Source organism: Cupressus sempervirens, chromosome 2 (assembly GCF_028749045.1).
Source record: "Cupressus sempervirens isolate cs-2001-9-10 chromosome 2, ASM2874904v1, whole genome shotgun sequence".
NCBI classification, from domain to species: Eukaryota; Viridiplantae; Streptophyta; class Pinopsida; order Cupressales; family Cupressaceae; genus Cupressus; species Cupressus sempervirens.
In genome coordinates this window covers 530872857-530894556 of record NC_143119.1, presented here as the reverse complement: position 1 = coordinate 530894556, position 21700 = coordinate 530872857, and the positions used below count along the sequence as shown (strand labels likewise).

Genomic DNA, 21700 nt, shown 5'->3' with positions numbered 1-21700 from the left:
GCCTTTGAACCAAGTAGTTTATAGAAAAGGAGATTGACAAAATATTCTTGCATTGAATCTTATAGTTTTGTTTTCAGTTTTGCGTATGTTACTTAAAAATCAGATGTGATGGTGTTACCTTACTGCACATTTTTATGATTGTTAATCACATTCGTTTAATTTAGATTAGTCAGATAACATGTTGATATATACTTAGCTATGCAATTTTAAGTTTAAAATATGTTAAGAAAATTCGCATTTGTTTTGTACTTAAATTTTGAAATTATACATGAGTATGGGGAAGTAAAGTAATTTTTATTCAAATACTTATGTATTACGTTTCATCCTATTATCACCCTAAAAAAAAAATTTGTTAGTGTGTTTTTGCCCTGTATTTTTGGGCATGACAACTTTGTTTTCTATTATCATGGATGGACAAACATTGCTCTAGCCTAAGCTGAATAAGATTCAAGAAATCCATGATAAATTGCTTGTCATTGGTTGCAAGATGGAGGAAGAGGATAGTGTGGTCATCACTCTTAGGAGTTTACCCAAGTCTTACAAGCATTTTATCGAGACTCTCAACATCACTTCTTCTACTGTTGATTTGAAGTTCATAGATCTTTGCACACTTTTGCTTCAGCAAGATCGGTGGAAACAATGGTTCAATAGCAGTTCCAACTCCATCTCTACTGAGCAAGCCTTTGCTACTAAATCCTTTCAAAAGGATAAAGGCAAGTCTCAACAGTATTCTCAGGAGAAGTCCTCTACTCCAGCTTTAGAAGGCTCTTGAAAGAAGAACATTCAATGCAACTATTGCCACAAGTTTGGTCAACATGAAGGTTGAATGTCAAAAATGCTTAGCTGCCCAATCTAAGCAATCAAGTTTGCAACCCAAAGAGAATAGTGTACAACACACTAAGTAGACAAAATCTGCCTTCTATGCCTTCATGACTAAAAAACCTACAAATCATGCGAAGTCATCTACCTGGTATATTGATTTAGGTGCCTCCTATCATTTCACCCACTGCAAAGGTTGGCTCACTGACTACCAATCTTATTCAGATTTTGTTATTTTTGGTGGCGAAGAAGAGTGTACCATTTGTTGACAAAAGCAACATTCAGATTCAATCTGTGGGGAGGAATCTCATTTCCCCTGATATGTACTACATTCTAGGGATGGAGTTAAATATACTCTTAGTTAGTCAGTTGATGCGACACTCTCTACAATTGGATGTCACCTTTAGTTCACATCAATGTACCATCACTGATAAGGAGACTCAATCCATTATTTCCATTGACTTTGAGGATCATGGTCTTTTCCAACTTACTGATTTTAATGATTCTCAAGACTTAACTATCGTTGCTCAATAATCTTCTGTTAGCATGCTTTGACATCAACGATATGGGCACTTAAATGTGCACTATCTCTGTAAGCTTTCTTGGGAAGAGCTTGTCCTTGATTTGCCAAAGATTTAGACTCAACAGCTTGGAGTTTGTGATGCATACCAGGATGGGAAGCAACACTGCACACCTTTCACCAGTGGCAATTCATGGCAAGCTTCTCAAGTACTTTAGCTTGTTCATGCTGATAATCTGCGGCCCTATGACCACTCCCTCTATTCTTGGGTCCAAGTATTTTTTTCTGTTTGTTGACGATTTCAATAGAAAAATGTGGGTATATTTTCTTAAAAAGAAATCAAATGCATTTACAATATTTCAAAAGTTTAAACCTTTAGCCAAAAAAGACTCTATGAAATATATTATTACTCCTAGGTCAGACAATGGGGGAATTTTGTTCTGATAAATTCTCTCACTTCTTGGACACTCATGGCATCAAACACCAACTAACCACACCACACACACCACAACAGAACAGTGTGGTTAAACATTGGAATAGAACAGTCACCGAGATGGCTCGATCCGTGCTCAAACATAGACATGTTTCGAAGAAGTTTTGAGCATAAGTAATTAACATTGCAATTTATCTTTTGAACCAATCACCAACAGTAGCGGTCAAAGGCAAGACTCTAGAAGAAGCCTGATCAGGTTGCAAGCCTAAAATCAATCACCTGAAGGTTTTTGGTTCTCTTTTTTTTTTTGGATCCCTTATGCATCATACACCAAGTTAGATGCCAAGAGTCAAAACCTCATGCTTGTTGGATACAATAGTCTCCACAAATCCTACCACTTGATCGACACTAAGAGATCTCGTATCCTATATAGTCATGATGTAGTTTTTGATGAAGAGCGAGGGCCATTCATGCATGTTTCTCCTGTTCCTGATCCAATAGATCAGCCTATGAAGTCTCATGATTTGGGAGTTAGAATTCTATTAGGTCCACCTAATGGGAGGGCTCTAGTAGTTTCTATAGCTCTAGTGATCCCTGTATAAACACCTCTAGCTTCTCCTACAAGATCACCCAGATTTTTAGATGCTTCACCTGAGTTTGATCCAAATTATTCTGATGAAGAACCTGATCATAGAGCATCTTCTACTACTAATATTGGTCATTATCCTCTCCGGCCTAAGTGGTGGGCTAAGACACTTGTTGATCTTCGTGATGATGAGCTCATTGATGCGAGAACTAGTCAGAAAAAGAGAAAACCTACAAGTCTGTTAACTTTTCTCTCATGGCCAACATTCGTAGTGTGTTTGAACCTCAAACATATTCCAAGGCTAAATGAATTCCAGAATGGGAATATGCCATGACATTTGAACACAAAATCCAAATAAAGAATAAAACTTGGGTGCTTTTTAATCTTCCACCAGGGAAGAAACTCATTGGTTGCTAATGGGTGTACAAAATCAAATACAAATCTGATGGTACTTTGGATAAGTACAAAGCTTGTTTAGTTGCAAAGGGCTTCTCTCAGCATCAGAGCATTGATTATGAGGAGACCTATGATCTTATTGCAAAGATGAGCACAATCAAATTAGTCCTAGCAATGGCAGCAGAGTTTGGTTGGTCCATCAAATGGGCATTAAGAATTTTTTCTCAATGATGATGTCCACGAAGAGGTCTACATGATGCAACCTCCACGTTTCAAAGTTTCTAGTAAAAAATATTGGGTTCTCAGACTAGTGGAATCTCTCTATGGCTTGAAGTAGGCCCCTCGAGCATGGTACATTAAAATTGATCAGAACCTCAATGATTAAGGCTTCTAGATGAGTTCTTCAAACTCAAATTTTTACATCAAGACTAATGATAGTGACATCGCCCTTTTGGTTGTTTATGTGGATGATTTGATCATACTGGTTGTTTAGCATCTTTGATTCAAGGAAATCAAACATAATTTATGTCAGTCCTTTGATATGACTGAACTTGGGCTCATGTACTATTGCCTAGGTGTTGAGGTTTGACAACAGCCTTCAGGTATATTCATCTCTTAGTCCAAATATGTCAGGGCTTTGTTAGACAATTTCCATATGTAGGATTGTAAGCCTACATCTACACCTATGGAGAAAGATCTCAAGTTATCAGTCAAGTCTAATTCTGCTCCCATTGATAATACTACATACATGCAACTAGTAGACAACCTCATCTATCTCTCTGCTACTAGGCCTGATATCAACTTCGCAACCAGCTACATCTCATGCTTTATGACAGCTTGCAAGCCTCATCATTCGATGGCAACAAAGTGGGTGCTTTGTTATGTGAAGGGCAATTCATATTATGAACTTCTTTACTCTCAAAGTTCTAATCCTAGCTTTAGTGGGTTCCCAGATTCAAATTGGACTGACTTTGTTGACGATAAAAAGTTGACTTATGGATATGTGTTCAATTTGGGTTATTGTGTCGTCTCATGGACCAGTAAGAAGTAAAGGCAGTTTCTCTCTGCTCTACAAAGGATGAATACAAAGGGACTATTAAAGTAGGATGTGAAGTTGTTTGTCTGCGTTGAATGCTTGGTGATATGCAAATGTCTCCAGCAGGACAGAACACTTTGTTTGTTGATAACAAAGGTGTTAGTGTAAGTAATTAATTATTATTACACTTTACTTAAGTTTACTTAGGATAATGTATTTTTATATTATTTATCATGTAGACACTTAAGAATATGCATAGTCATATGAGTTGTCTTGTTGACAACACAAGAGTTAGCAACTTATTTGAACACATGGTGTCTACAACATCTCTTTATGAGATAGACCTATATAAGCTTATCCTCTCATCATCGCACAAACTCTTGTGCTCAATGGAGGATAATCCACTCTTGGTGGACATGTGTTTAGTTGTGAGGCTTATCACTTTGCTAACTCCTAGTCATTCTAGAGGTCTTTATATACAGGCACTTCTAGTGTATATTAACATCAATCAACATCAATTATTCATTCTCATATTGTTATTATGATCATACATCATTTGGTCCATATTGTGCTTTGTTCTTGAGCTTCTTGATCTTAGTATCATTTTGCCCTAAGGCAAATTCTTACATGGTATCAAAGCTATACCAAATTCTTACAAAAAGCATTATCAAATTAGCACAGAATTTAGTCTTCCATGAACGAACCAAGCATATGGATGTCACTGTCACTACATACGACAGCTGGTTGAAGACAGAACAATAGACTTGCAATATATTCCTAGAACAGATCAGACCGCATACATTCTCACCAAGCCTTTTAGTCATAATAAGTTTGTCACATTTACAGGACAACTTGGTGTTGTGGATAAATTAACTATTAAGGGAGGGTATTACGATAATAGATAACTATAAGAATTTGTCTTAGGGAAAAATTCACCCACGATCGAAAAACTCAAACACAAGCACAATTATAGACCAAAAAGTGTATGATCAATATATCAGAGTATGTCCTCATACATTGCTCTGTATTGTATGTACAAACACACTAAGAGTTCCTGTATATAAAAGCCTCTCAGAAAGCACCTAGAATGTCTCTAGTAAGAACCAGGAGATAAGATAAGCATGATAACTAAGCACACGTCTTATCCATCATTCTATATGAGAGGATAAGAATGACAAGGTGTATCTCAAGTGGAGATGTTGTAGACACCATGTGCTTAATTAGTGTGCTAACTTCTGTGTTGTAGACACCATGTGCATAAAAGAGGTGCGAACTCCTATGTTGTCAACATGACAACTCACAAGAGTGCACATACTCCTAGGTGACCAATAAATAATTATTAAAATAATTCATTAACCTAAGTAAACTTACGTGTAAATAGTGAATAATTATTTACACCAACAACCCCCTTAAGTGCAACTTAGGGGAATGCCCTTAAGCTTATGAAAACTAGGATTAAATGCAGAATGGGTCCCGACTTCTAGGCCATGTTAGGTACCCATGTACATAATGATATGCAATCTCTCATAAGACGGAGAAAAAGGGAAGACCTCGTGGGAAAAACCTTCCCCCAAAAAAGAGAGATGAAAAGGGATGCATGGATGGATGGAGTAATCAAGACCCCCCCATTACGACATACATCGAGTATATACAAAAGTTAAATGGGAGAAGGTCAAAACCCCCTAAGAGGAAAAAGTCCCCCCCATAAAGGAGAAGAAGAAGGAGACAAGGTAGTCCCCCCCCCCCCAAAACTAAGGTGCCAACCAATGAGAAATGCTCCAATGTAGAAGTTGATCCATGACCGTTGAATGTTGTTCCTCCCCTTTGGAAGAAACAATGGCAGTGGTATTGGTGAGACACTTCCCCTGGGTGTGGAAAGAATCTAGATGATGAAAGGTGTCTCTAAAACTTGTTCAAGTGTCCTTGTGTCAATATTGATGATAGCTCCTTCCATAACTGATGAGAAGAAGTGTAGATCTAGCAATGAGTGATGCAAAACCTGTTTCAAGGAACCAACAGTCTTCTCAAATGATAAAAAGACCTCCAACAATTGATGTACATAAGTATCCACAATCACATCAGCCTATAAAGACTAATCATGTAGAGAATGGACATGAGGGTCAGAGTGGGCCCTCGCAATAGCTGTAGAAGGATCGTCCTCAACAAAGGGTAGTATATCATCAAAGAAGTTCTCCAAATCTGCTATGTGTGACTCCACGAACAAACCTGAAATGTCAGTCAAAAAGTCATCACCTGAGGCTAGAACTGGAAGACAAAGTATAACCTGTTGTGCTAAAGTACATGAATCTATCACTGCGGCAATGGATGAAGAATTCGCCTCAAAGAGAAGATGAATATCATCTAGGATGTCTCCCACATCTTCAATGTGAAACTCTATGAATAGGCCTGCAATGGCAAGAAGTCGTCACATGAAGGTAAAGCAGGAAGATATAGAGAGTCCTGCTGTACTGAATCGAAAGCATCTATGGCTGAAACAGGATCAGTAGGAGCAACAAGAGCATCTGGAGGTGTGATCACATCTAGAGTTGAAGAAACCATAATTGGAGTGATTGAATGTAGAATGTCCTCTAGAGATGGAGGAACACATGGATCTCCATATGCCTCCCAAATAGACATCCAAATATCATGAGGAAAACTTTCCATTCTAAGAGGAGCAAAAGATTCCTTACTCATATTATTATACAAAAAGCGACGAAGGTGCACAAGATGTGTCCAATTAAAATATGGTGGCAATGAATAGAGATAAGGAAGCAATTCTTGATGGTCTCTTAGATGATCAAGTATCAAAGCACTTCATTTGTGATAGTTCCTTGTTGTCAACTGTGGTCTAATACCGGACTGACAAATTTGACAAGACTCCATGAGATCAATCAATGAACCCCCAAAGAATCAAAGAACCCCCCCCCCCTTCCCCCGCCCCCCCCCCCCCAATGAATGATTCGACGCTTTAGAAGTAGTGCGTGTACAATAGGCCACTTATCAAAATGTACAAGATGGACTTCTGATTTTGCCTATTACAACTGCCTTTTGAAGCCTAAATCTATAACTAAGCACTATAGCAACAATTCTAAAAAGAATACAATGTAGAAAAGACCCTAATGCTAAAAGTGATATTTCTGTCCACACAACCCTAGAATCTAATTGCAAAACTGGAAAGTAGACAAAAAATAACGCACTTAACAAAAAAAAAGGATCCTAAAAAGGAGTCCAAATGAGCCCATACGAAGCCTTTCAAGTTGCAAAATGCAGGATTGGACAAGTAGAGTTGCTAAAAGATGCAATTTCTGACAAATCTATGCACCAAAACCAGAAAAGAACAGTACCAATGAAGATTTCAAGAAATTCTACCCAAAATAAAAAAAATTGCACCTGATTTGGAGTTCGGATGACCGAGTTATGGCCTCTCAAAGTCGGGCTGCCAAATCAAAACTGAATCTGGAGAGGGGTCTGGAAGGAAAACTATGCTTAAATTTGACAGTCAAACAGTCGTCGTAGCAGTTAACAAATGCTTGAAAATGATGGTCAGACAACCGTCAAATTTACCACCATGAAATGCTGATGTGGCAAAAAATCAGCCCTCCTGGTCCCGTGGCAGTACGGTCAGTACACGTGGCAAGATACTACTATCCACGTGGCAAGGTACAGTCAGGTACGAAAGGGTGATGTCACAGGCAAGTTGGATGTACGGTTGCTTATGTGTCAGCTGATGTGTCTGGTGACATTGGCAAGGTCCACTAAGCACAGAAGCAGACGTGTTAGCGACGGATTGGTCCACATGTCGCTAACGTGTTGGTCAAAGTTGGGCGAGTCCCTGTGCCATGTGGAGGTAGAAGCTGACAAAATTCTAATGCCGACAATGATGCAAGGTCACCGGAATAATGTAGTCGACCAAAGGAATATTCCACCCAAATTGCAGGGCTAGGGTGTGACTGCCCGGTTCTGCAAAAAAAAAATTCTCTGCAAGGGCAACTAATGGAAAAAAATTCTAAAAAAGTTAGACAAAAATCACAAAGAAAAAACAAAATACTAGATCTGAAAATTAGATTGCAGATCTAAAAGATCATACCTGATCTTGCAAATTGGGACCTCCGGGTGCCGATTTGTAAAAAAAATTTGCCTCATGATAAATTTTGGCTTAGGGTAGGCAACTTTATAGCTAATTTTCATTGAATTAGTGTTCCAGACACAATGGCGAGGTCAAATCTGGCTCTAGACACTCCCAATTTCTGCGATACTCCGGATTCGGGCCGAGGTGATGAAGCAACAATGGTCTTGAACGGCTATGGGAAGAAAGATTCTCCAAGAGCTCTAATACCTTGTAAGAATTTTTCTTAGGGAAAAATTCACCCAAGATCGAAGAACTCAAACACAAGCACAACTATAGACCAAAAAGAGTATGATAAATATATCAGAGTATGTCCTCATACATTGCTCTGTATTGTATGTACAAACACACTAAGAGTGCTTGTATATAAAGGCCTCTCAGAAAGGACCTAGAATGTCTCTAAAAAGAACCAGGAGATAAGATAAGCATGACAACTAAGCGCACGTCCTATCCATCATTCTAGATGAGAGGATAAGAATGACAAGGTGTATCTCAAGTGGAGATGTTGTAGATACCATGTGCATAAAAGAGGTGAGAACTCCTGTGTTGTCAACATGACAACTCACAAGAGTTCATATACTCCTAGGTGACTAATAAATAAATATTAAAATAATGTAATATAATAAAATAATGCATTAACCTAAGTAAACTTAAGTGTAAATAGTGAATAATTATTTACAACAACAATAACTTCTATTATTCGGTAGTAGTTATCTATTTGTTATTTATTGTGAATATTATATTGTTTCTAATATTTAGTTAGGTTGTAGATAATTGTTTGTTTTCTTTCAGCTACAGTAGAAAGTTTCTATTCTTCATGATCGTTTCCTAAGGAAACATTATTTCGTTCTTTTGTATATATTGACCTCTTGGTCTCTGTTAATATTAAGAAAATATTATCCAATTACTTTGTAATATTTATATCCAAGTTACCTTCATAATGTTTCTTCATATGTCCATACTTTTTGCATGCATAGCATCTACCTTTGAATGATTTTCTCTGTTCTCTAGATTGTTTAATCTAGTCTCTAGGTTGGTTGATCTGATCTGATGATTGATTAGGTTCATGTTCAAGTTCATGTTCAACTGGTATCTCTGATTATTTTGAAGATTCTCTTTCAATGTATCAAATACTTAACATATCTCCTATCTCCCTTAGGTTTCTGTGTCATTAACTACTTGTTAAGTTTATGGGTAAAAGCACAAAGTTGTATCACCTTTGAGGATATCCAACAAGGTTATAGCCAAAATAATTTTGGCTGTAACACTTTCAATCAAAAGTGTTTCTCTTATATGAGGTCACTTAAGTGAGTATAACTGTCACTTTGGGTTTCGACCAAACCCCTGACAAGACAATAGACTTGCAATATGTTCCTACAATGGATCAAACTGCAAATATTCTCACCAAGCCTCTTAGTCCTGATAACTTTCTCAAATTCAGAGGACAACTTGGTGTTGTGGATAAATTAACCATTAAGGGAGGGTATTACGATAGTAGATAGCTTCTATTATTAGTTAATGGTTATCCATTTCCAATCTATTGTAAATATAAGAATATTTCTAATATTTAGTTAGATTGTAGATAATTGTTTATTTTCTTTCAGCTAGAATAGACAGTTTCTATTCTTTCTGATTGTTTCCTAAGGAAACAACATTTCAATCTTTTGTATATAGTGACCTCTCAATCTCTGTTAATTTTAAGAAAATATTTTCCAATTACTTCGTAATATTTATGTCCAAGTTACCTTTGCAATCTTTCTTCATATGCCCATACTTTTTGCATGCATAGCATCTACCTTACAATGATGTTCTTTGTTCTCTAAATTGTTTAATCTAGTCTCTAGGTTGGTTGATATGATCGGATGATTGATTAGGTTCATGTTCAAGTTCATGTTCAATTGGTATCTTTGATTCTTTTGAAGATTCTCCTTCAATGTATCAAATGCTTAAAATATCTCCTTTACGTTTCTGTGTCATTAACTGCTTAAGTTTATATTTGTACTTGAATATAATTTGTCAAGATGTAGCTTGGTCTGAACAAGTTTTTCTTTCACAATATTATACTATACTGATATCTTCAATATTTGATTAGTCATTGTGTTCCTCGCATCTGATCATGCGCATATAACCTTTTCTATACCATTATGGAGGATCTTGATTATGACAATCCTGTCAAATTTCTAGCAATTCTATGTATAGGGGTATAATGTGTAATCCATTCTCTAGATGATCTTTTGGGGTTGGTTTTTGCACTCATTATATTCTACTAGTCAATGGTCAATATTGACAATGTAATATCGGTTGTCATCTCATTTTGTACCTATTGGAGACTTAGTTTTTTTTTAATTTTGTTTGAGTAAGACCAAAGGTTCTCTTTGCTTGGTTCCTTCCTACCCACTTTGAACCAAGATTGTAAAAAAATAAAATTTTATGATATATGATAGCATTTTCATCAATAATTTTTATTTTGAATATATGATATTTGCATATTAAAAAGATGTATTCATCCCTATAATTTTTTAATTTTTTTAAAATACTAATATAAATTTCTTTTAGATTCAACTGCTGGTATTCCTGAACAAGAGCATAAATCTTAGATAAACAGGTAAAAGAACGCTCTTCGCTAGTGAAGCTTCACATGTATATAATTAAAGCGAGGTTTCATTAATGTAATAAAGGAACGCGCTAGATGTTTCAATAGATAATTTAAAACCTCATATTTTATTTTAATTTTATAAAGCACAAACATCTTGATTTTAATGCTGGTACTTAAGCCATTAATATTTGACTTAAAATGATGCATAAACTGATGTACGTGTCCATGAAAGCAGAAGAGGAGAAGGGAAGAGATGTCCTAATCAAACCTGAACAAAAAGAAGCTTCACGCCCTTTGCATCGCGGAGATGTATAAACCAAATATCTCTGAAGCCAAGCTCCAACTTGTACTCAACTGACAGCTCCTTCAGAAAGAAGCTCAGCTTCCTCTTGCCGCTTTCAAACTCGGCAGCAGCAGAAGAATCAGAATTCCATAGAACAGAGAATGCATGCTGAGATACAAGGTTGCCCACGTACAGCTTCCCTCCCTCAATACGAGTAGCCATTGATACTCGCTCTCTCTCTACAAACAGGGCTCTTAATTAAGATGCTCTGTCTCTCTAGAAATTAAACTCTTGATTCATTGTGACCTAGCTTTGCTAACTTGTGGCTTTCAAACTGCGGAAGCATACATCCTTGGTTTGTCCTGAGTTTACATGCATTTACTGTACCAACAGCTAATGAGGACTTTGGAACCTTGTCATGTTCCAACAGCTATCCATGACTGAGCTCCCAAGAAAACAGCTACACTAAATCACCCCAAGCAGAGACAAACCCTCGAATTTGTCCTCCCAACAAGTATAACAGCATTAAATAGACCACAATCAAAGAAATAGCCAAGAATTTGTCCTCACAAAACACCCGTAGTTCTAACACATTGATCTCTGGACAATATCCGACATTTCAGCATATGATCCAAGCCTGTTGAAGTGAATTGCTGGAAATGTATAACATAGATGTGACAAGTGGGTTCTTCTGTAAAAGCAAGTTTCAGGCATTGGCGCAGTTGAGATCTGCAGAGCCTCGTCATCATACTTGAGATACATAGAGTGAAACCCATTTATCAAAGCCTCTGATTCCTCTGTTCTCCGTATCATATTTGATATTATTCTTTCTTCTAAACGAAGAAATGTATGTGGTCCAATACGAAAATAAAATAAAAAAACAAAGTGGGGACTGCTTTTGGATGGAATCGAGTTGGAGAAAGCTCAAGGTCGCTTCCTCTTTACAGAATTGTTGTGAGTGCTTGTACTTGATCTGCATTATAAGAAACATCATAATTACATGAAACCTCAAATGCTGGGTTCAGCCAAAGCTGCAGTGAAGCTTCGTACCAATGCAGGGACTGCTCGATAGCTTAACTCACAGGTGTAAGAACGCCATTAGAAGTGCTCGAGTGCTCGTACCATGGTCAATTCTGCTACACTATATTATTCTATCGTACAAATCGGAGGAAAGTTCTGTCAACTTTCTTTCTTTGGATAAAAGAGTTTAGAAAAGAAAGCTTATAATGAGAATGAGAAAGCATTGAGAGACATTTAACTTTGAATTTAACATCTTGCATGTATACGACTCTTATTAATCATTAAAAGTGGACTATTGGATTGCATAGGTTTCTTAAATTATTTTATAAAATATTTGAATTTAACATCTTCCATGTACATGACTCTTATTAATCATTAAAAGTGTTATATAATATTATGGACTATTATATTGCATAGGTTTCTTAGATTAATTTTTTTCTTTTAAAAAATACTATTTGAGTCTTAGAAGAATATAGATTTATTTTTCAGTTTTTAGTAAAATAAAATGATATTCTAAATTCAAAGTTACTAATAGAAAGAAATATTTATTTGGACAGATTTATTAGAAATTTCATTAGTGTTACATTTTATTCTTTTATTGTTTTTTCTTCCTTAAAATCAATGCTTTTTCACTATGAAAGCTCAATGTCATTATAACTTGTCTCTTGCCTTTTCAAAGTTCAACAAATTCTCCTCTAATTCAATCTTAAACTATAAAAAGAAGAAATAATAAAAGATAAGATTAAGAGTGACTTTCCATAGATCTTCCCATGAACCCTTCAATCTTCACATTAATCATGTAGATTTTATTGGACAAAGATAAAATAATATTTTTAATTTAAAGTACAAATGAAAATGGACATTTTGTTTGGATTAAATTATGAGAAGTCTCATTCATTGTTATCTTTCTTTCCCCTCCACGTCAAAAGATTGAGGGGGCCACATAATGTTTGTTTAAGATTGAAAGGTTTGGGGAGGGTTCCATGAAAAATTCAACCTTATCTTTTATTATTTCTTCCACTAAATGAAATCAAAGATTAAGTGGTCGGGTTCATGAAGGGGTTTGATTTTCTTTTCTCACATTAGTGTTGTACAATAATTTAAGTTTAATAAATTGATGCAAGATATAAAGTATAAATGTGTACAATAAGTTTTGATATTAAATAGAGGATAAGGATGTGCTTAGTTTTTTAACTTGTGTATTGTTGATGATTATTTATTCAATGTAAATATTGTGTGATCAATGATTGAGACATAAAATCAACATTGCATACTTTATCAAAAGCATTGTAGAATGCCTATACTCTTCGAATGAGTCCCACTTCACCTAAGGTTGTTCTATTCTTATGGTATAGATTTCTCATGTGTTCTAATACTCTACATGTTACATATAAATGTGTATATAAATATGGCTAGTGTTGCAAATCACCTTACAGATATATTAGGTGTGTTAAGAGAGCGAGACTTTCTTGACAACTAGTGAATCATTGTTGCCAATGAACAAGCTGAAATCCATGTCAAGTATATATGTAAGATGACTAAATAATAAATTTAGTGTTTAATATATGTTTATGTAGGTGTTGGTGCAAGTTCTTAGTCATTATGCAATCTAAAGAAAATTAAATTCAAGATGATTTAATATGGACCTATGGCTCATCATTAAATATAACATTCTTAGCACTCAACATGAAGTATAATATCCTGGGTTTTTAGGTTGTCTAACAAATATTTTTGGTTACTTTTTGGGTGGTCTCTCTACTTGTTGTTTTTAATGTTTGTTTTTGTTACTGTGTTACTAGTTTGATGGCCTTGAGATGTGGTTTTATAAGAGCCAATATCCTTTTTTATAGTTGATAAATATAAAACACATAAAATATTTAGTCTCCGAGACAACAACTAATGGTTGGATTATCTATAAGTGTTGACTTAGTAGGCTATAAGGGTGACATGTCCCATGAACATGTTCATGTTTACAATCAAGTACACGCCATATATTTGGTTGCATATGTAGCTATTGCATATCATTTGAGGTTAATGTATGATGATAATGTTAGAAATAGAGTATATTGAGAGTGTGGTGGGGAGGGTTTGAATCAATATTCTGACAGTTTTTGCCCAACTATATAATTCAACACTTAACCATATACTTGTATAAATGAGTAAATTGAAAAGTAAAATACACAACACAATAAACCTCATAACACCATGATTTGTTAACTAGGGAACCCTATCCAAGAGAAAACCTCGACCAATGTGGATGGTACCCACAAGATAATGCACTAATTTGAAAATACTCTTTGAGGAATGTTGACCCTATTAGGAATCTATTGCATACATTTAGTACACGAGTCCTTGTTAGAGGTCTCAACTCTATTAGGAGTTGTATTATAACATAGCTCATTTCTCTTACAACGATATACAAACTATACAAGAGTTATAGATACTATACCAAAATTAAATTTATTGATATCTTCAACATCTAATTAGTCCTTTGTGTATATCAAATTTGATCATCCCCATGCATCAACTAGTCACATATAACTATCAATACATCAATATACCATCATACATAAAACTTTCATAACAAAATCATAGCATTGTTGTACTTTGCATATCCAAAATACCTTCTTATATACCCATATGATTATCATGTTTAGTCAATCTTCATGATGAAATATGTAAGCACTCATCCAAAACATATTTCCAAAAATTTCTAACTGAGGTTTGACGTCTATGATGTCATCCCTACATTGTCAAGTACTTAAAGTGACAAGGCAATTCAATTCCTTAGGCCAAAATACTTGATCTTTTCCTTATATTTTGTTTTTGTGATAATAACTTGTCTACATATTTTCTAACCAAAACACATGCCAACTAATGTATTTGTTAGTGTTGGAAATATTATGAAAGGCTAAGTTACTAAGAGGGGAGGGGTGCATCAGTAACAGATAAAACTTTGAACTTCAATCACTAATTAATTCCTTCTCATATATACTGATCTAAATGCATGACAAATTGAAAAACATGATAGCATACACAACACTTTAACACAAGATTTGGTGACCCAAAAACCTTCAAAATAGAAAGTAAAACTAGGGTGGGGATGATGCCCACAAGCTTTAGTACTGCAATATAAAGTTGGTTGGTTAAGGCTTACATTGATCGCTTTTGATGATCTACTTTATTAGGAGTAATAAGGGCTTGTAGGTCCACCTTGTTAAAGGATTTGCAAACATACAATGAAGTATGCACTCAGTAAAAAGATTTACACAAGACTGTTAGGTCTACCTTGTTAAAGGATTTGACTGATCCACCTGTTAGGACGAAGTATTAGCTGATCTTTTATCTGCATCTAGGTTTGCTGAATAAGATTCCACTAAGTGTACAAATCACCTTATAGTGATAGATGAATCTTTGTTGATCCTTATACTATTGTAGCCTTTGTAATCAGGTAAAAGTACAAAGTTGTGTCACCTTTCAGGCTGACTTATCAAAATGAATGAATTTGAGTATTTCTATCTAAAAATCATTTTTTTATAAATGCATGATCTAGATAAATTTATTCTAGCTAAGTTGTTTATGGTTTCACACTTTTCCAATTGGAAAGGCCTATTAAATGCATGTTTTATACTAGTTTGTATCTAATTACTAAAGAAATAAAATTATTTTAGAAAAATAGCGTTTCAATAACTCTTAATAAAAAAATTCATATTTTTTTAATAACATATAAACACTATTTTATAGAGGTCAAAGTCAGGAATACTCTCATATAGAGTTTAAAGTGTTATAATTAGATATAGTATATTGTAATTAAAAAATTCTATAGACACATATTTTAACACTCGAAAATATGTTGATTTTTAGATAGAAAAAATATTAAATAATATCAAAAAAGTTAAGAGATTATACTATGTTCTAGAGGATAGAGTCCTCTTCTACAATCTAAATTTTTATTTTGGTTAGAATAGATTTGTTTTGAAAAATGTGGTGGGAGATGAAAACTATCAATTTTAGGTGATTTGAAATTTGAATCATTATAAAAGATAAAATATAGGTCTATAGCCAGTTTTTGTTTTTGATTGTTCTAGTTGTATATGTTATCTATAACATAGTCTGAGATTAAAGGGAAATATGTTTATTTCCATATAGTTTTTTGGTGGGAACTAGACCCCTAATTTTTGGTGTTTTTAAGAAACTAAAAAATCATCTATACAAATTAGGAAAATAGATCAATTCATATTCCAAATAATTATTAAAAATTATAATTCTAAACTTCTTCCATTTCTACACACCTCATTAGTTTACTTCATTTTTAAATTCTAAATAATAGTACCATTTTTATACCATTGAAGTTGAACAATTATACTTTTGTTAGCCTTTTCCTTTACAAAAGGGTGATAAAGGTTTGTGCTTTTACTCAATTCATTCCTCTACTTTTCTCTGATTATATTTCACATTGTTTGCATATATTCATTTTACACTTTGGATGTGATACAATACATTACATATATATCAATTCAATTTCAAAATTACAAAGTTGGCCACAATATAAGTTTACACAAATATTACAAAGTTGGCTCAAATGTAGATACTTGGGTTCTAAATACTAACTCAGTGAGGTTCTAATACTCAGCATCCATTTGTAATGCTCGGCATCATCATGCACTCGGTAGACATAGAAGCTCGGTCCATCCAGATTACTTTCAAGTAGCCTTGAACTCGATTTGCACTGGTGACTCGGTGAATATTGTGAAACTTGACATATAAACTAAATCACTTGATTCACACTATATAACTTGGTCAATGCTTTCACTGCAAACTCGGTATAAACTAAATCACTTGGTTAACACTGAGTAGCTCAATCAACATTGGATTCACATCACATCAACTATGAACTCGGTAAGCATTGCTCAACTTGGTTTGCACTGGTAAACTCAACATACACTGAGATGCTCGGTTTACACTGTTGATCTTCACAATAGTAGTAACTGCTCAGCATAAATTAAAATCTATCCAAAGGACTTGGTAGCAACTGTAGAACTTGGTAACAACTGAAATGCTTGGTTAACACTATTAACTATACAATAAGCTTGGTAGATACTTACAATCTGAATAAGTGCATATCACTAATAACAAACTTGATTGTAATGTCAACAATCTCCCCCTTTCACATTAGTGACAAAAACACTTATTAGTCAAAACTAAATTCAAAAAGTTCCTAAATACCTTTATCCATCACCTTGTGATTTCAACTCAGTAGAGTATATTGTTTTTGAAATTTTTCAAAAATTGTTTTGTAAGAGATATATTTCTATACATGGTAATGCTCATCCATATAATATACAATATACTATACATCTGATATGTACAACTAAATACATCTTTTCTCCTTTACAATCTTCTCCTTATTTAATCTTTTCCACCTATCTTCTTACATCTTTCTCCCCCATTTTCTTTACAACTTTACATTAATGCCAAAGATTTATACTACATATTTACACAGTAATGCCAAAATGAGACAAGAAGTCTAAATGTACCTTAAGGATAATTGTCAAAGTCTTGTCCCAATTTTCTTGCAAGACCTTGCATGTGTGGAATGCAATCTGAACTTCTACTGACAATTCAATCATATGGTTTGTAATGGAGAAGTTATTATCATGGATGAGCATTTTTTAATGTGCAATATGCTTCTGTAGTGCATCCATATTTGGGAGAATCATGTTTTGAATGTCTATCAATGTAGATCTAATTCTTACCTCCTCTTTGAGTAATTCTGCCTATATATCTATCAAAAATTTGATCTTTTTGAAATGGGTAGAGCTTGAACTCAGGTCAAGCTGTAACTGTTGTGCACTCACCTTAAGATCCTCATTAATCTTACGCAATTTTTCTTTTATTTCTTTTGTAAAATTTGGAATATCATATAATTTACCACAAATTAAAGTTACACTTGTGAAAGAGGTTTCCAGAGAGCCCAAAGTAGTAGATAATTCTACTTGATAATTGGCAATTTGTTGAGCAATGAGCTCTAACACTTTATTTTCAAACTTTTTCTCTGCTTTCTGCAATAACTTGTCTTGTCCATCTAAATCTTCATTATACTTCTAAACTACCTCTTCTAACTAATACAAAATTGGTTGAGAAGTATCAACCTTTATACCTAGGGCCCCTACCGACATATTCTTAGCATCCTCAATGATCTTAAATTCCTTATCTCTTTCTTCTCTAAGCATTTTTTGCTTGGCTTTCTTTTAGAGTAATTCTCTGAAGGTTTGCATCTAATTAGGATTTAGTTTAGAAATATCCCAATTAGGAATCAAAATTTCCTCATCAAGATCTACATCCTCCTCCTTTTCTTTACCTTTACGCAAAATTTTTATGCTTGGTTGAGGCTTAGCCTCAAATATCCTTGCGCTTATTTCTTGCTTGCTAGGAATGGAAACAATTGTAGAAATTGTAGGACTTGCTACAAAAATTGATATTGCACTCATTGAAATACTAGTAGTACAAATACCTATAGTATCCAAAACTGATGTATCCAAAATTGTTGAAGAGGGAAGAGTCTGCAGCTCGATAGATGAAGTGATTGACACTTCAGTCAATGTTGTGCTAAGTTGGACTGGTGCAAAGATTGACCGAGTACTTTTGTTTTTAGTGGTGGTCACAATCAATCTTGCTGAGGCTATCTTCGTGCTTGATGTCATCAATATTTTGCTAAGAGAGTGAGGAAGTGAGGCTATGACCGTTGTAGCAATCTTTACTAGGTCGGTCTCCTCTATATCCTGAGTATTCTCCTCGGTAGCCTCTTGCCCATATTGCTCTTCATCATCTATATTATCAAAATGAGTTACCTCCTCATCATCTTTCTCTTCTACATTAACAGAAAAATCGCTCAATTTGTGAAGAAGATATATATTCTTCCATGTGTTTGTAGCATTCTTCACAACATGCTTAATTGTCCTTTAACAATACAAGACAGATGTTGAATCTTAAGGTTAATTTCTCTTCATTCTTCTTCAAACATTTTTTCACCTCCTTATCAATTAAGCTTGGCATAAGTTGCCTTAGGGTATGCTCATATATATCTTTAGTAGTTTGCTTAGCAAATTCCCATCTCGACTTAATCTTATCCATCAAAACACTTGGAATCTAAAGTGCAAGCTGATAGGTGAGTATTTCCACTTACCTATTTTGTCTATCACCAAGTTTTCAATCTACTTTTGCTCTTATTTTAGTCCTGATTTCATATTTTAGTGCTTTGAAAGTTGTTATGCCATCCCCTAACTCCAAATATTTCAATCTATCTTGGAAGGTGGGTGGAGGTTTTCTGAAAATTATGTCTCCTCCTTCCTTGGAACCCTTCTTGTAAATACTATAGTGGATGACTTGGCAGGTTGGTAATGATTACGTTAGCCTTCTTCTTTAGTGGCTCTTCCTCCTCTTCTTCATCCTCTGCTTCTTCATCTTCACCTTTTCCCTCAGTTAACAGGAGAGTGGAACCTATTTTCAACTTGGCAATCCTCCTTGCATTTGTTAACCACTCGAGGGAGCTTAATTTCTAGTTCTATCCTTGCCTTAGCCTCAACATATGTGCCAAAATAGGTTGCCTTTGGATCAACTAGCTCATTAATTAATGCTTCAATTATATCCTTTGTTTCATCTATATTGACATCATATCCTAGAGGTTTTACCCATGTAATTCTAGGCCTAACTGTCTAAATGTACACTTTGTCACTGTTTACCATGAAACATATATCATCTTTATAATCCTCAACTAGTTTTCTTGGAATCTAGTATCTATTATTCATTTTCTCCTTGAATTCATCAAATTAATTATCCATAATACTTGCATAATTTTCTCCCATTTCAGCAATGTACTCATTAATTTGATAGAGCACTAGCACATCTTTTCTCCAAACAAAAGTACCTTTTTATGCAAAGAATTTTTGAATATGGAAAAATAAACATCTCAAGAGTGAACCAAAATTACATGGATTGTTATTCGAGGTCCTTATGCTCTCCATGTTCTTATTGAATTGGTTCAACAGTAACTCGACAAGATCAAGAGAGAGGTTATTCTTGACCACCTTGTAAGCTAAGGCAACTACTTCACATGACACACTATTCAATTTTTTGGAGTTGTATATCTTGTGTGCAATTATGTGAATATCAAACTTCATCTCTACATTGGTTACACTACTTATTTTCATACCCCTTCCATCCCACTCAACAAGCGTTTTCTTTTCTAGTGCAAATCGACCTAGGGTTTTAGTCATTTTCACCTTTTCCAACATTGGAAGACCAATGATCTTATGGATCATCTTCTTGGTTATCAAAACTAGTTGTTCTAACCATAATTGACCATTGTGCACACAACTAAGGATAAACCTTATCCATTTTACTTGGAAACCTTGTGGCATGTGAGGAATATGAGTTAAACCTTTTGTCTCGAGATATTGATGCTCAAGTTTCAACACACCATCAATGCATAACTCCTTCAAACATTCATCCATCTCTAGTGTACCAATATCTTGTATAGAAAATTTGAAATGTGAATGAATATCATTAACTAGCAGTACCTTGGGAGCGATTTGAGACTACACTCTACTTGGATCTAAGGTTTCTACAACTGCAGGAGTCAACTTGAAATCTAGTGCCTTCCATTCCACTCCAAAAACCAACATGTCTGAACCTCTTTTTGGTTTGCTGCTACTAGATGCCATCTTTGCTTGGTAGGGTTTGAAAGCTTTTTAGCAACAATTTGCAAAAATCGCTTGGATGCTCGAAATTTGCTCTACACAATTACTCTTGAAAATTAGTAATGAAGAATGACTTTGATTTCACCTTTTTATCAAAACTCACCATAAATGCTTGGTACAAATGTGTGTCCAAGTTGATAGACTATTATCCACTTCCTTTTATTGAACACTCAGTGAAGTCTTCATGACTCGGTAACCACACACACTTTAGTTACTCTTGACCTTGCTCGGTAGAGTCTATAACTTGACCTTACTCGGTAATAACTTTCATCTTTTACATGGTGATCCCTTTTGTATCTTGAATGTTGATTTGGATCTTTCATCTTGCTAACTAAAAATGATATCTAATGTTTCTTTTAGTATCACAATTCCAGTTCTCTTTTGAGAGATCAAGTAGAAAAGGTGGAGTCACCCAATTCTTGAGTGACTTGTTCATCATAGCTCAAACTTGCATTCTCAAAAGATTTTGGAACCCATTGTCGTCTCATCTATTTTTTGATATTATCAACTTTTGCCTTCTTTTCATCTTAAATTATTTCAATATTCATGCAGTTCTTGGTAAGATGACCAAGTTCAGTTGAAATATTACATCTTTTAGTAGTATCTCTTTTCCTCATATGATGCTTTACACAATTTATTCTAATGTCTCCAAATTCTCCACAGTAATGAAATTTGCACTAGGTGTTGTAGTCCCAACCAAATATAGCTTTCACAATCTGTTCCATTGGATTTAGTGTCTTTGATTTGCATTCTAATGACTTGTGCCCATGTTTGTTGCATTTGCAACATTTACCTTCAAACTTAGGTTTCTCTTTGCATTCATTAGCCTTATGACCATGCTAATTGCAATTGTAGCACTTTCCATGAATTTTTCTTTCTCATTGCTCCAAGATTTGTTTTAAGAATGACCTATCTTACCATAGTGATTGGAAGCAGGTCTTTGATTCTCTTGAGCTCCTTGTTTAGATGATTCACCTTCTTCTGTATATCCAGTTCTTGCTTTTCGTTTTTGTCTATGATGACTTTGCTCATTCAATTGATTCATGTATACTTGGGATTTTATCATTCTTTCATCGGTATGCCTTCCAATGTTTAGATCATTCCTCAATCTTTCATTTTTTGTCCT

The 21700-nt window shown here is 34.7% G+C and overlaps 1 protein-coding gene across 2 annotated transcripts in view; it reads right to left on the bottom strand.

Moving 5' to 3' along the window:
- Positions 1-11548, bottom strand: part of LOC149573297 (putative RNA-dependent RNA polymerase 1) — a 146485-nt gene extending 134937 nt beyond the window's left edge. Inside the window, exon 1 of one of the 2 annotated variants that reach the window (XM_089814504.1) lies at positions 10781-11548. In XM_089814504.1, coding sequence (XP_089670630.1) covers positions 10781-11017 — 237 coding nt within the window. In that variant the 5' untranslated portion in view covers positions 11018-11548. The remainder of the gene's footprint in view (positions 1-10780) is intronic. The other variant, XM_089814505.1, reaches the window with a different exon arrangement.
- Positions 11549-21700: the final 10152 nt, after the last annotated feature.